Here is a 14,079-nt window from a genome sequence, read left to right on the forward strand (position 1 = left end):
TTTCAGACAGGTTAATAGGTAAAGGACTCTGCCTCCCAAACTACCCTGGATGTAGTACCATGGGAATTATAATCCTGACAGGCAATATGCCACCAGCACCTGCAGATGCTAGTATTTGCTGCATTCTGGCTGTGTCCCTTAAAGAGAAACGTCAGTCTTAACCTTTCTGGGGTTTCCCTGCCTGCTCAATCTTGATTAAATATGCGAATAGGCTGATGGTGTCTTGCATCCTATCATCTACTTCTTTTTCAGAACAACTTGAACCTACTGAGAGATTTGGCTGTCCTTACTGCTCAGAGTCTCAAAAGTAACCCGGCTCAGGAACCAGTATTTGTGTTACACAGGTGAGGGACAAAGTAGCTCAATGTTATGTTTGCATGAGGTGAATATGGGAGAATCGACTTTCAGAAGCCTGAAAGAAGGGAACATTCTGGATGCCTTGGACTCCCACCCTACCCCACACACAAGATACTGCTGATTTTAACAACTGGAAAACATTAATTTTGGGGACTGTAATTTGTTTTCTGTAAAGGTTTTTTTTGGAACCCAACAAAGTGAAATGTGTGTTATGTAGGGATGTGGGGAGAGTGCAGCCTAGTTGGTTCTCCTGGACCTCTCAGCAGCTTTCAATACCATTGACCATGGTGTCCTTGTAGATTGTTTATCTGCGTTGGGCTTAGGAGGCACACTGTTATGGTAGTTCTGGTTCTTCCTGAATGAAAGTGGTGCTAAGAGATCTCTGCTCCACCTCATGGCCATTGACCTATGGGGTGCCACAAGGTTCCATCTTGTGCCCTATGTTTTTCAACATCTACATGAAACTGCTCGGGGAAGTTATTCGGAGGTTTGGGCTGAAGTGCCATCAATATGCGGATAGCACTCAGCTCCTTGTTTTCATTTAATGATCCTAGGGAGGCTGTTGAATGGCTGAACTTTTGGGATGGATGATGGCAAACAAGCTAAGATGGAGGTATTGTGGATAGGGAAACCTCCCATCTCAGTAGAGGAATATATCTGGTCTTAGATAGGGTTGCATGCCCTTAGAAGGACCAAGTGCACAACTTGGGGGCGCTCCTGGACTTGGCAGTAACTAGGGAACCTCCAGTGGCAATGGTGGCCAGGAGTCCTTTTTCCCAGCTTCGTCTACTATGCCAACTGTGAGGGAGGATCTTGCCTTTGTTATTTATGCTCTGGTGACATCCAGGCTGGACTACTGTAATACTCTTTACTTGGGGCTGCCTTTAAAGACAGTTCAGAAACTTCAGCTGGTGCAAAATGCAGCCACCCAAATATTGGTAGGGGCTGGGTGGTTTGCTCATACTGTGCCAGCTGCATTGGTTGCCAGTGTGTTCTGAGCCCAATTTAAAGAGCTGGTTTTGGATTGGGCCCAAGTTACATGAAGGACCACCTTCTCCTGTACCAGCTTGCTCATACTTTGATGTCATCAGCAGAGGCCCTTCTCACCTGCCTGCTGCCAAGGACAGTTAGGCTGGTGAGTGTAAGGGAGAGGGCCTTTTCAGTGGTGGCCCCCACCTCTGGAATCAGCTTCCATCAGGGGTTAGCCAGGCCCCTTCTTTGCAGGACTTCAGGATGGCTCTGAAGACTTTCTTGTTTTACTTGTTTTACTATCCCCAATCTGTGGGCAGCAGGGTTTATTGGTGTTATCTGTTTTAAGTGTTTTTATAAGGTTTTATTGATATTACTGTACTATTGGTGTTTGCATATTTTTGTATTTTATCTTGTGTGCCACCTTGACAGATTTCTACCCTTAAAGGGGGCCTAAAAATAATTTTAAATAAAAAATAATTATTTATATTTGATTTTTTTAACTTTGTGGGTCAACACAGCTAAATTTTGAATAGTTGAAATTCCTTACGTTATCCTCAAGCCAACCTAGGCATTATTGGTTTCCTTCATGTGGGGATAGGTATGCTAAAGATGGAATTTGGGGCTCATCTCTCCCAGATTTTGGGATGGGCAAAAATTTCTCATGGGATCTTGGAACATATCCCACTCTCTGCAGGAAAGATGGTAATTCTGAATTCATGAACATCATTGCAAATGAGATTGGCACTGAGGTGAGTCCCTGTTTTCTTCTTTCTCTGATGTTTTACCTCAGATGTAGTGTTGTGGAGGTGCTAAAAATTTTCTGCTTGAAGTTGAAAGTATGTTTGCACTTCCAGTATATCAGTAATCTAAACACAAATCAAATAATTAGATAGTCTCATTAATGTGATACTACCAAATGCCAATTAAAAATAAAACAGTTACAGCAAAAGAGGCTTCCAGCTGAATTTAAGAGATTTACAGTGCAAACCTATGCATGTTTGTTCAGAAGTAAGGCCCACTGAATTCAGTGGGGCTCACTCCCATAAAAGTGTGCATAGGATTTCAGCCAAAGTAAGATTCTTGCTATTTTGGTCAAAGTTACTAATAGTTACCAGGATGTCTATGAGTGGTCATTTTTGTCAAGGTCCAAGAGCATGTGCCATTCATTGTTCTGGTCAGCCTTTATAGGCCAAACCCACAAACTGATTATTCAGAGTTTATAATGTGAAACTACCCTCACTGCCCTAAATAAGCCGAACTTGGTATGTTTTGCTGGATTACGTCGTAGCGTCAATCCATACTAACAACCTTAACCCAAAGGTTAAAATGCCTTTACATTAGTTCAGTGGTGTACATTCTTTGATTCACCGCTATGTCCTGAGGCTTAACTCAGGTATTCGAATTGCACCTGGTCCTAATGTAGACAAAGGTGGTGTTTTAATTTGCAATACAGTTACCCAATGTATTGTCAGAACAGACAGGGTGAGTTAGATAAGGGAACACCAAAGTGGAAGCAGGTCCTCCAGTGGCCAAGGTGATCTGAGCTCCTTTCTAAGCAGTAATCACTGCATCTCAGACCATCCTGCCATGTGAGTTAAGCCACAGCCATAGAGCACAACTGATCTGAAGACTGAAATGGCTGCCAAGTGCAACCAGAACTAGTAGAATGCAGACACAATGCAGTTTGTGGTGATGAACCAAAAAAACACTCAACTCACCAAATCCTGTTGTATTTTGTGTCAAAAAGTAGTAGTGGTAGTAGTAGTAGTAATGTACTTGAGAAATACTTTAATACTGCTTAAGGAGTGGTGTAGCAGCAGTGGCAGTTCTGAAACTCTGTCTTTTCAACAGGAAACCCTCCTTTTCCTGTCTGTGGGAGATGAAAAAGCAGCTGGGCTTTTTCTGCTCGCAGGGCCTCCAGAAACAGTGGAGAAACTGGGCCCTAGGTGAGTTACTCCTCACTTAACACCAGCTGGAGGAATTAAATCAAGGTCCTGGGTTAGTGTGCATGTTGTGGGAGGGGATGGTCTGTTTTTGTCAGTCACCCACAGAAGATTCACAAGTTATTGGGTTCTTTGAAAACGAGAGAGAAGCAAATATCCATCTGGCATTTGTAGGGCTAAGAGCAAATCAGCCAGAACATAGCCTAAAGTATATTCTATGGGAGGCCACTGGCAAACGCAGCAACTGTGGAGTAAAGAACAGCTAGTCTGCCTGAACTCACCAGTTCAGATCTCGTTGTTGTTCTTTCCACAAGGGTTGCTGAAATGCTGGAAGGAAAAGGGGCAGGGAAGCGTGGCCGCTACCAGGGCAAAGCCACACGGATGAGCCGGCGGACAGAAGTAGAGGCCCTGTTACAGGAGTTTACCAGTAAACAGAGCAGTGACTTGGATGGATAACCAGACAAATGGTATGATAAAGACAATGGAGGGGGCGTTCAGCCACAGTACTCCATAAAACTGTAAAGTAATACAATCAAAATCTCCTTTGTGTTCTGGCTTTGTGCATATCGGTACCAACGGAAAAGGTGGTCACTGGTCTGATTTGGCAAAGAGAACTAGCGCTGGAAGTCAGAGTTCTCTCAAGGATAAACATTTGTAAGAATGAAGTGTGGGGTACAAAGGAAGTATGCTTGGAAGCCATGCTGTCTCCTCAGGAAGCAATTTCCCTCTCAGCCCAAGCAGTTTCTCAGTGTTGGCAGAAAGACCCTACAGGCGCTCAGAGGCACTCTCTGTGTTATTGCATGTCTCTGACTTGGGCGGTGTCCCAAACTAAACACTGCAGGGGTTGCTAGTGTCTCTCTCTCTGACTGGTTCAGCTGTACCCCTGCAGCCTGTCTCCAGTGTACCATTTGGGTTGGGGCTTAAAGGGCATTCAGTCTAACCCCTCGTATTGCGCCTCAAGATCAGAAAATCACTGGACCCAGTTCTCCCATGCTTTAATGAAGTCCAAGCAACATGGTATGTCAAGTATGGTGCCCCTCAGCTGAGGTGCCTGAAAGGCAGAAAATGCTTAAATGTGCTTACTGCAGAGTTGGGTCTCTCAGAGGGCTGCCCCATACATTACAAGTAGCATCTGAATGAAAAGCATGTATGAGGGAGACAAGTGTGTTCAGTGTAATTTGCTACTCTTGGCCAGAGTTCCCTGGCTCATGTACAAGTTACTGAACACGTGAGTTTGTCTCTCACAGTGTGTTGTGTTTCCGATTCACTTCCTGGAAAGTGTTTAGGATTGTAGCCCTAGTAAAACATAATGGGGTGCCTTGTGCTTTACATAAGAAAGCAACACTCACACCCCACACCCCTGCACCAGGTAGATTAATGTTTGCACAGCTGTTGCACCTACATTGTGCCAAACACACAATTACAATGGATGGTATATTAGGAGAAATTATACACTAAGCCTCAAACACAGAACCTGGACAGATGATAAATAGGGTGAAACATGAATACCCAAGACCAAAGTGCAGGGACAAAAGGCAAAAAAAGAATGGTGGCTGAGAGAGGGATAGAGGCAAGGAGATGCATGTGCACACACATCCAAACCAGAGGGACAGGAACTTCGAGAAGGACATACGGACGCTAGAGAATGGAGATAAAAAAGCAGGCAGAGCAGAAAAAAATAATAATTCCCATAGGCCAGTGTTGAATACACAAGATGCACTGCAAAGGTGGGTCCAGCTTGCTTTAAGACTTAACAAAATGTACTTCAACCACCCTCTATTCCATCTTGGACTACCCTGGTTTTTTCTTGACACATCCAAGGGCCAGTCACCTTCCCCCTTCCTGGCTAAGGCACTCATGCCTTTCCTCCTAGGGTTCTAGAATGCTCCTGACCCTAATTTGGAAGAGTTGGTATTAGTGTGTTGGGGGGCTCTGTTTGATCTCCCACAAAAGATTCAACAATAGTCCTTGGTTTATAAACCTTTAGGCATGAGTCCTGAGGGCTGAAGAACCATGTCCAGGGTAGCTGTATTCCAAGATTTCTGTTCCCTACACATCCTTCTTCTCTGTCTGCTGAAGGAGCCAGGAGATGCAATAAGGGATCAGTGCCACAGCACAAAGGTGGGCACAGGTGCTCTTGCAGAAGGAGAGGATGTAGAAGAGGATTTCCTTGTCAGTAGGCAGTACAAAGGAATCAAACAGGTGCAGGATGAACAGTGAGGAAACGATGCAGCCGAGGCGGAAGGTCAGCTGTTGGCGTTGCTTCCCTTTGCAGCTTTCCACATACATTGGGGAGTTGAGGCCCAGCCCCAGCCCAAACAGGACACCCAGGTTGCGGAGCAGGCTGGCAAAGGGTGTGGTGTCAATATGGACCCACTCTGGCCGTTCGCACCACTTGTGGGCCTTTTCCAGTGTCCACAGGAGGTCCACACCCAGCAGCTTGAGCAGCAGGTAGAAGCCCAGGGCAAAGCCAAAGAGGAAGCAGGTGGTGCCCACATATCGCCACAGGCTAGCATTGTAGATGGAGTGGACATGCTCAAATACCTGTGCCACCAACATCCCTGTGGAGTGGGTAAATCATTGATTTAGCTGGAGTGGCATAATGCCTATACGCATTCCTCTCCCTCAGTGTAGTTCTCCTCGGGCCCAGGTGAGTGGCTTGGGAGGCTGACTTCACTGGATAAACAGGCAACTATTTAATACATCAAAACATAAGTGATCAAATTCTAGGCCTCCCCCCTCCTGCTGTCCTTGAACCCAGATATGAGGTGCCAAGATGTACAGTTCTCCCTCTTCAGGTCATATAAGCAGAGATGATCAATGAAACACCTTGTCATACTGCCATCCTCTTAACTTTATCTCTTCTGCCCACACGCTGAGGCAGCACTGCCTCCCTGACCTAGCAGCTCGCTTCCAAGCCACCAGCCGATAATGTGTTTTATGTCAGGGCTCACTAAGGCTACGGCAAGCTATCCCTTTAGCCTGAGCATCCCAGTACTGTGTAGAAGATAATGGAGATCCCTCTTCATACAAACTTTGAGATGGCAGGCTTTAACCTAAGCTCCTGCCATAAGGCAGGACTGCCCACCTGCTTGCCCCCTATATCAGGAAACTCCCACAAGGTAGACACAGTACCAGACAGGTGAGCAGTTGCACTGCTAGAGGCAATATCTCAAGCAATACACAGTAGTAGTTCCAGATGACTCCTACAACCAAGCCAAGCTGTGCACACACAAGAAGGAAGTAAAAATACAAATCACCCACAAAATGGCATCAGCAGCCTATCTGACCTTGAGCAAAATCCCTTCCTTCCTGACTCCAAATGCAGAGACCAGCCAGGCCCTGGGCATGTGCCACAGTTGCCAGTCTATGCCCTCTCAAACCCAGCCTTCTCGGTATGCATGTGACATAGCCAGTACACACATGCGTGCACCTTTCTGTACATCTTCCACTGAACATAAAGTTGGTCGCTTATTTTATGCACAGAAACTCCACTGTGTACTTAAAATTGAAACTTAGGGGACTAACTCACCTGAGATAACACCTGAGATCACCTGGTGTGGGAAATGTGCAGCAAGGAAGACTCGGGATAAGCAGACACAAACCTGCACAGTCCAGAATCCTGTCCAGAGGAGGCCACGCAGACATCTGGGGGTGAGGAGGACTTGTTCAGAGCAGAGCAAAGGCAGCAATTCTTAAATCCACTAAATAAGCTTTTTCTGCAGCTGTAATCGGACATAAGTGGGTATTTAATGGCACTTGAGCTATCCTTTGCAGGCATGAAAGCTGTTGCACTGTGGTTTATTCCTCAGTAGATGTGCATAGATTGAGCAGTGCTTTGTATGCTTGGTGGGAAAATGTTTAAATTGATAATTATGTCCCGTCCTGCCCACTTTGCTGTCTCTGTTCTTTGCCCCACCCCATGCTGAAATGCAGCCCCCAAGAGGCTTCCCAAATTGGAATTCAGCCCCCAGGCCAAAAAAGGTTCACCCATGATCTAAACCCGCACCCTGCTCTCCCTCTCTGCAGACCACCCAAGCAGATGATGGCTTCAAGATCTCCCACTCAACACACTCCTCATAAGTGTCCCAAAAGAGAATTGAACAAGAATACTAGCAAGTCAAAACTAGATGAAATTAAAATTTCCACAAATTAACATTGCTCAGAACCATGATATTTGAATCTGAAATGTCAATTTCACAAATTTTTAAAAGTCATCTTTGAACCAAAGTTTTTAAAAAATTACACAGAATCATAGAATAGTAGGGTTGGAAGGGGTCTACAAGGCCATCGAGTCCAACCCCCTGCTCAGTGCAGGAATCCAAGTCAGAGCGTCCCTGACAGATGGCTGTCCAGCCTTGTCTTGAATGCCTCCAGTGTGGGAGAGCCCACCACCTCCCCAGGTAATTGGTTCCATTGTCGTATTGCTCTAACAGCCAGGAAGTTCCTCCTGATGTTCAGCTGGAATCTGGCTTCCTGTAACTTGAGCCCATTCTTCCATGTCCTGCATTCTGGGATGATCGAGAAGAGGTCCTGGCCTTCTTCTATGTGACAACCTTTCAAATACTTGAAGAGCGCTATCATATCTCCCCCCCAGTCTTCTCAAGGCTAAACATGCCCAGTTCTTTCAGTCTCTCCTCATAGGGCTTTGTTTCCAGTCCCCTGATCATCTTTGTTGTCCTCCTCTGAACCCTCTCCAGCTTGTCTGCATCCTTCTTAAAGTGTGGTGCCCAGAACTGGACACAGTACTCCAGCTGAGGCCTAAGCAGTGCTGAGTAGAGGGGAACTAGTACTTCCACCTTTGTCATTACACCTGTGTCATGTTGCATAAAAGTTTATGGCAATGATCTTAAATGTCAACTTGTCAATACTATGTCCAATTCATGTGGCAGCCACCATATCAAAAATAAATTGAAAATGGGAGAGTTAATTATCCCAAGGAAAGGCCTTCTGAGAATAGTTCACTTCTCTAGTCAGTGGGTGCAATATGCTCACATCTCCCCAAAGGCAAGTTGGAATGGTGAATTGTAATATTAACTTGGGAGGGTGGAGAAAAGAGAATCCCAGGAGGAGCACTATGTCAACCACCATCACTCAAAGTAAGGCCCCAGCTGTCACACACAGCATAGGGATGTGGGCCTCACCTGACAGTGTTTTGCTGCTGTGGCAATAGGTGTGATAGCAATGCTGTCACCATGACGTAGTAGACCCCAGCAGACCCCATGGCATGACCAGAAGGGCTACCTGGAGGGAAGAGAGACAAGTCGGGGGGAGGGCATGCTACAGTGACTTAAAGCACCCAGAGAAGTGGGGGAAGAGGGCAGTTGCAACCTCACCTGGACCAGTCTCACAGGTGATGGGAAACTGCTGGATCACAGGGGGCGTTGTGACGCCATAGAAGTCCGTCTCATGCACCCACCAGTAGGGTCTCTCTCCAAACAGGATCCTGTAAGAAGAATGAAGAGTGGTGACTGTGACCCCAGGAACCAGGAGAGAGGTATTAGAGGTCATGAGGCAAGAAATAGACACTGCTAATTCTATGCACATCCATCTTTAAATAAAGATAATATTTTAATGTCTTTCCTCAGACAGCAATACTGGTCCCATGGCTAAAGGCATCAGAAACAGGAACAGACTGAGGTGAATATTTTGGACTCAGAACTGCTCCCAACCAGCCATGTCTCCTCTTCCCCTGTAATGCACCTACAGTCTTAATAGCCTCTTCACATTTAATTTACCTTGCTGCCATTTTTATTTCCTAGTTTTATTGTATTTATTTCTTCTACGCTTTTAAGTTTTAAGTTCCTTCCAGGGTTGTTCTCATAGAATCAAGCCATGGTTTGGCAGTATGTCTGGACCATGCCTATATTACTACCTTGCATGTTCCACAGCAAGGAAAGGGGTAGAAAAAAGAACACTTTGGTCTCTGGGCAACATGACTGAGAGAATTTGTTCCTGACACCAAGTATGGTGGTCAGCAGTACTTGGAATCCATGCTCACCACTTGAACACAAGGTTGAACCAGTCACCGATCACTGCCACCCAGATGAGCCGGATTCCCACAGCTCCCTTCACCTGGAACCAGATGGGGAAGAAGACAAAGAAGGTTGTTCTGAGGTCGGCAGCAGTGGAGATGAAGACAAACCAGTCTTGGAAGTCCATGAAGTTTTCCTGGAGGTAGCTGGTGGCCTGGACCCCTGCACTGTGCAGAAGGTCCATGGTGCAACTTCAGCAGGAATTGTCTTCTCCCGCCTTGGCTCTTCCTAGCTTTCCCAGTCAGTGAGCCTTTATCACATCCCAGTCCCCTGATCTTTGATCCTTAACTGCCTCTCCTGTCCAAAACAATATTGACAGAGGCTGCGGCATGAAGCAAAGTGTGTGTGTGTGTGTGTGTGTGTGTGTACACCAGTCAGTACCTCCCTTTTCAGAAGATCATGTACATCACCCACTCAAAGCTATTTTAAATGTCATTCCTCTTTCCCACAGAACCCTAAGTTTTGGGCAGGGGAGCAGTAGGCTTAACTGAATTTGCTGTACACTCATGAAACTACAATTCCCAGGATTCTTTGGAAGAAGCTATGTCAGCTAAATATGATAATACCTCAGCAGGTGGGGAAACTAGCAGGGAGGTGGGAGAAGACAATTTCTGCTTAATTTGACCCACTGGCAGGTACCTTCTGCACAGTCCATGGGTCAAAGCCATCAGCTACCTCCAAGAGATGCAATTAAAATATAAAATCAAAATAAGTATGTACTGCAGGTAGGCCCAATGTTCTCTTTGTTTGTGTCTGTACTACATCTGCACCATATATTATTGGGTGGACATTTCTGGCACAAAAGTGGAATATGGGGGGAGAATTTTTTTCAAAAGATGCTCAAAAGGTTACTATTTGTGCCTGTTTGCCTGCTATTCCCTATATGGTTTTTTAAAAAATTATTTGCAAAAAACCACAACAGCAACAGAAAAGCAAAAGCGGGGGGGGGGGGAGAGAGAAAAAGAGGGAAAGGATTTAACGCTTCAATTTCAAATATTAAGCAGACTATATATAAATAAGCATCTATATAAAATCGACAGCTGTAAGAGATATGTTCAAATGTAGCAAATGCAGTGAGATCTTCAGTCTGCTGAAAGATAGGTGGTGGGTGTTTATCCTTCCAAGCTTGAAGTAGAAGTCTCTTTCCAACTGTAGGGGCTCTCAGTATCCACTTTTGCCATCCATCTGTTAATCCCCACATCACAGGGATGTAATTTAAAACCACATGGACATCTGGTATTTTCACAGCTTTTTCAAGAACAAAATTTATAGGACCAATGACTTCCAACCAAAACAAAGCCACTGCAGGACATGCCCACATCATATGCCTCAAAGAGGCATTGTCCTCATTACATTGCCAGCATCTAGCAGAGCTAGCCAGTTTCTTCTTAGCAAGCCTCTGTGGTGTCCAATATACATGAAACATCTTTTTGTCGAATCAGCCTCAGTTTTAAATCATCTCCTTGGTGTCATGTTTGTTTTCTATCGGGTCTTCACAACACAATCCCAGAAAATCAATGTGACAACATTACAAGACCAAATAGCCTGTCAGATTTGGCATTGTGACAAAATCACTGAGGGCAAACAAAGAATTCAAAGTGAGGGCAATTCAAAGCAGAATAAATTATGTCAAATAGACATAATGAAGCACATTTACTTTACATATGTTATATAGATGAATTCAGCTTTTTTTTCAAGCAGAATTTGGGTTCCTTTGGTGCAAAATGTCTAGTTTTATTTATTTAAAGCCCAGAGTATGCACATCTAATTCTATCTCTAAAGCCCTAGAATATCTTTAGTTGCAAGCCAGAAACTGGGGAATAGGATCTGATGAGTAATTTTTCCAGGGTGATTAATTAATTAAGACTGAAAGGGCATGTTCCAGCATAAATGGAGATAAATACCAAGCAGAAAGGCATACAGCAGCAAAGTGAACAAGGTCTGAAGTACACCTTTCCAAATTACATGCTAAAAGCAAATTATTAATGGGCACAAAGGGAAATCAGCTCTACAGAGGAAAAAGCAAGGTGGTGGTGGTGAGAGGTAACCAAAACTCTCCTAGAAGGGCCGGGTGGGCTTTTGAGTATGTGGCCATCCCAACAATCCCAGAGAATGGGAAAACAGGTCAATAGTTGGCAAGATGGGATCACTGAATGACGGCAGCACAGACATGCTGGGGTCAAGGTTGGCCCTCCTGGGAAAGGTGGAGCGGGGGTGGGAGGGGAGAGATGGCAGATAAGCAAGAGGGGCAGAGTTTGAACTCCCCACCTCCCGCCGGCCTGCCCTGCTCACCTTTGTCCTCCCAGCTGGAGAACAGAGTGTTCTGCTTTGCAGAGGGCTATGATCTCTAGCCTTGAACCTCATGCAGGCGAAATCTACCCCCTCAGCATCCAGGACCCCAAGACCAAATAGCAGAACCCCCAGACAAACAGCACTGTGTGTGTGGGATTTTGAACAGGAAATCAGCACAGCCCCTAATTGGGATCAAGACCACCATTCCATTTCAGGGGCCCACTGGTTGCCTTTCCTTCAAAATAAATGTCACAGCGTTAACTGAGCTTTTAAAAAGGCACAATTAACGAAACGTACAGTTTGGTTCAAAAGGTGATCCTTAATCATGTCACTAGCCATTGCTCTAACTTGGGAAATATCTTGTTCTTGGTTGCCAAGTGTCCATTTTGTTGGTCTTTGTGTCTTATCAGAAAAGGTTTGGTAAGAATTTTGAAATTTGGGATTTCAAGAATGCTGAAAAATATCAGGTCCTCCTTTTTGTCTTTTGCATGATGCACTAGCAGTGACCCAAAACTGAATGCTAAATGGGAAGCTACAGTTTTTATTTTATTTATTTATTGCATTTATACCCCACCTTTTTTCCTCTTGCAAGGAACCCAAGGCAGCTGACATTCTCCTCCTCCTCTCCATTTTATCCTCACAACTGTGTGGGCAGACCTGGAGGAGGTGGGAGCAGGTTTTTCATTTTGGGGGCTCAGGATATGTGTTCTGACTTATGCCATCTCTTTTGCCAGTTTAATGTCACGCTGTTGTAAGGACTGTGAGGAGCTGGGGAATCTGAGGAAACTCCGCTTTCCCCCCACAGGCCCCCAATGCCACCCGTTTTTGCTATTCTTAGGCAAGGTGTTGAAGTCTCTGCTGTCTTCTCAGCTCCAGGTTGAGATGAGTAATCAGTCTCATCCAGGCTGGATGAGACTGATTGCTTAGATCCATTCCTACCCAATGGCCTGGCTTTGGGACGGAAACAACCTTGGTCGCCCAGGTGGATAACTTACACCAGGAAGTGGATAGGGGAGTGCAACCCTCTCAGTTCCCCTAGACCTCTCAGCAGCTTTTGATACCATCAACCATAGTATGCTTCTGGATTGTTTATCCAGATTGTATTTTAAATCTCTGCATTGCTGCTAGGTTTTATTCTGGTTGTACTGTTATATTGTGGTTTTAAATTTTCAGATTGTATATTGTTTTATGTTGTACTTTGTGGTCTTAATTTTTGTGAACTGCCCAGAGAGCTTCAGCTATTGGGTAGTATAGAAATGAAATAAATAAATGCATAATCACAGTTGGTCTTAGCAGTCAGGTGCTACAGTGATTCTTCCTGGCAGAGCAGTCACAGAAGGTGGTGCTAGGGGGCTTCTGTTCCAGACAGGATTTTTGCTGCAGTGATCCCACATTTGTGGAATACATTGCCAGCTGGCGTGCATCAGGTCCCACCATTATAGCTTTTAGAAAAGACTTAAAGGCATCGCTACATCAGCCTAAAATCCTTCATTTAAAATGGGGCTTTCTGCTTCAGTTTTAAATGCAGGATCATGACGACTCCCTTTTTCACCTGCTTCCTTTCCCTTTTCCCCTTTCCCCCTCCCTTTTCCCCGGATCTGAGTCTTCCATGATCTTTCATTGATCTCGCTCCTCTTCTTGCCGCTTTTCCTCTTTTCATGGCGGGAACTCAAGCAGAACACAACGGGGTAATTTGAGAGCTCATTATCTGCGATCTATTTAAAAATGGAGCAAAGGGCATTTAGTGCAGGAGACGCTCTGGAGGGTCATGACGTCATGCAAAGAGCCTGCAAACTTCTGTGAAGGAGCAATCTCAATCACAGGATAAAAGCTCTGTGTGATGAAAACCAAAGACTCGTTTGTTTGGGGGAGTGCTGAAGGGTTTAGCTGCAGTTATTTACACTGGACTGGCCACTCTGCTTGTGACTGGTGAGGAGAGCTGGAACTGGGGGGAGAGGACTGGCTGTGTGGCCTTTAAGGACTCTGCTGCCTTAGCATCTTGCTCTGCAGCTGACCGGTGCACCCCCTCCTCCAGCCATCCTAGCGGGTGCTGAGTGGGGACACCTGCTGGGAAGGCTGCTCACCGAGGCAGGACACTTTCTCTCAGCCACTGGACATCCCCAGGCCTCTGGGAGAGAGAGCCCCGCTGTGCGATGGCAGGCCGCCACCGAAGGGGGCAACTTCGGGATGCCACGAGGGCAGGGGTGCCCCACGTTCTGCTTGGGTAGTCCCTTACCTCTGTGTCTGCTTGTGCCGTCTAGTATCAGTTGTGTGTGGGGGGGGGGAGTTTCCCCAGGTGAGAGCAGCGGTCTCCCGTAATAGCAGCTACCTTCAGCAGTGGCCACCCTTTTTATTTATTTATTTATTTATTTATTATTAAATTTATTAATCACCCATCTGGCTGGTCACCCAGCCACTCTGGGGGATGTACAGCATACAATAAAACAGTTTAAAACAATACAATTCTACAATAAAAACAT

General features: G+C 45.5%; 2 protein-coding genes across 8 annotated transcripts in view; one reads left to right on the forward strand and one right to left on the reverse strand.

The window, feature by feature from the left end:
- Positions 1-14,079, forward strand: part of AARSD1 (alanyl-tRNA synthetase domain containing 1) — a 35,154-nt gene that overhangs the window by 4,907 nt on the left and 16,168 nt on the right. The window contains exons 9-14 of one of the 7 annotated variants that reach the window (XR_014792212.1): positions 253-344; positions 2,024-2,078; positions 3,181-3,275; positions 3,587-3,739; positions 8,715-8,769; positions 8,861-9,472. Coding sequence is in view for 5 of the 7 variants with exons in the window: in XM_084857307.1 (XP_084713433.1) it covers positions 253-344; positions 2,024-2,078; positions 3,181-3,275; positions 3,587-3,728 (384 nt within the window). In the remaining 2 variants the exon portion in view is untranslated. Of the gene's footprint in view, positions 1-252; positions 345-2,023; positions 2,079-3,180; positions 3,276-3,586; positions 3,827-7,301; positions 8,214-8,714; positions 10,939-14,079 lie in introns of those variants that run through there. The other 6 variants (XM_084857307.1, XM_084857306.1, XM_084857309.1 and 3 more) reach the window with 6 other exon arrangements.
- Positions 3,099-9,533, reverse strand: LOC146344419 (glucose-6-phosphatase catalytic subunit 1-like). Its single transcript, XM_084857315.1, has 5 exons — positions 9,274-9,533; positions 8,609-8,718; positions 8,417-8,516; positions 6,805-6,920; positions 3,099-5,833 (listed from the first exon to the last, which is right to left on the reverse strand). Exons 1-5 carry the CDS (start codon positions 9,489-9,491, stop codon positions 5,322-5,324), a joined length of 1,056 nt encoding a protein of 351 aa, XP_084713441.1. The 5' UTR covers positions 9,492-9,533; the 3' UTR covers positions 3,099-5,321.

The sequence above is a fragment of the Heloderma suspectum genome, chromosome 5 (assembly GCF_057233095.1).
Source record: "Heloderma suspectum isolate Gila_16-S chromosome 5, 16-S_ref, whole genome shotgun sequence".
NCBI lineage: Eukaryota > Metazoa > Chordata > Lepidosauria > Squamata > Helodermatidae > Heloderma > Heloderma suspectum.